This window comes from Sphaeroforma arctica, assembly GCF_001186125.1.
Source record: "Sphaeroforma arctica JP610 unplaced genomic scaffold supercont1.12126, whole genome shotgun sequence".
In the NCBI taxonomy this organism is placed as follows: Eukaryota; class Ichthyosporea; order Ichthyophonida; genus Sphaeroforma; species Sphaeroforma arctica.
The window spans coordinates 1-760 of record NW_014028432.1 but is presented as its reverse complement, the minus strand read 5'-3'; the positions used below and the strand labels follow the sequence as shown (position 1 = coordinate 760).

At 44.1% G+C, this 760-nt stretch overlaps 1 protein-coding gene across 1 annotated transcript; it reads right to left on the bottom strand.

Annotated features, from left to right (window-relative positions):
• Positions 1 to 91: 91 nt before the first annotated feature.
• SARC_17795 (hypothetical protein) lies at positions 92 to 676 on the bottom strand (the record flags this gene model as incomplete). The annotated part of the gene is made up of 2 exons (XM_014288117.1): positions 92 to 146; positions 549 to 676. Coding segments are annotated over 2 exons (183 nt in total), but the record flags the coding sequence as incomplete, so codon positions are not given.
• Positions 677 to 760: the final 84 nt, after the last annotated feature.

Genomic DNA, 760 nt, shown 5'->3' with positions numbered 1-760 from the left:
ATATATAGCATATATAATATATACGTGTGTATATATCTTTGCGTACACGCCCCAGCATGATCGTTGTGGATAAGCGTGCGCAAACACTTACCATTAGGGATTTCGTCTTCCAAGCTCGTGGGCGTGATTCCTTTTTTGGTCAGCATCTGCGCGGGTATCAAAGTGAGACAAAAACAGGTTTGAAGGAGTCCCCGAATCACGTCTAAGGGTTGCAGTATTTCGGGGTTTGTATGTATATAAATCTCAAAATTGGGAGGGTTTGGTATATATGGGGTGTAACTGCATCCCCACTAAGTTCCAGTTTTTGAGGCTTGTATATGTCAATCTCAGAATTAGGAGGGGTTGGTTCAAAATGGGGTAAAACATCATCCACAATAAGTTCCAGTTTTTTGAGGTTTGTATATATGTCAATCTCAGAATTAGGAGGGTTTGGCTTAATATGGGGTAAAACCGCATCCTCACTAAGTTCCAGTATTTCGAGGGTTGTACGCCAGTATTAAAACCAGGAGGGTGCAATATAACTGGGTTACAACAGCACCCACACTCACCTCGCTCAGGAAGTCCAGCAGAGTGCCTTTGTTGTCCTGTGTTTTGGTCCCCGTGAGCTTAGTCAGAAAACTCAGTTGAAAGCCGGTCACTTCCGTCGCCCCCTTCACGGAACAGTTCATGTAGTTACCTACACACCCGAGAAGTGCAACGCAATCAGCAAGGGCCTGAACATGACTATTAACGTCTAATGGATACAAAACACTACACACAC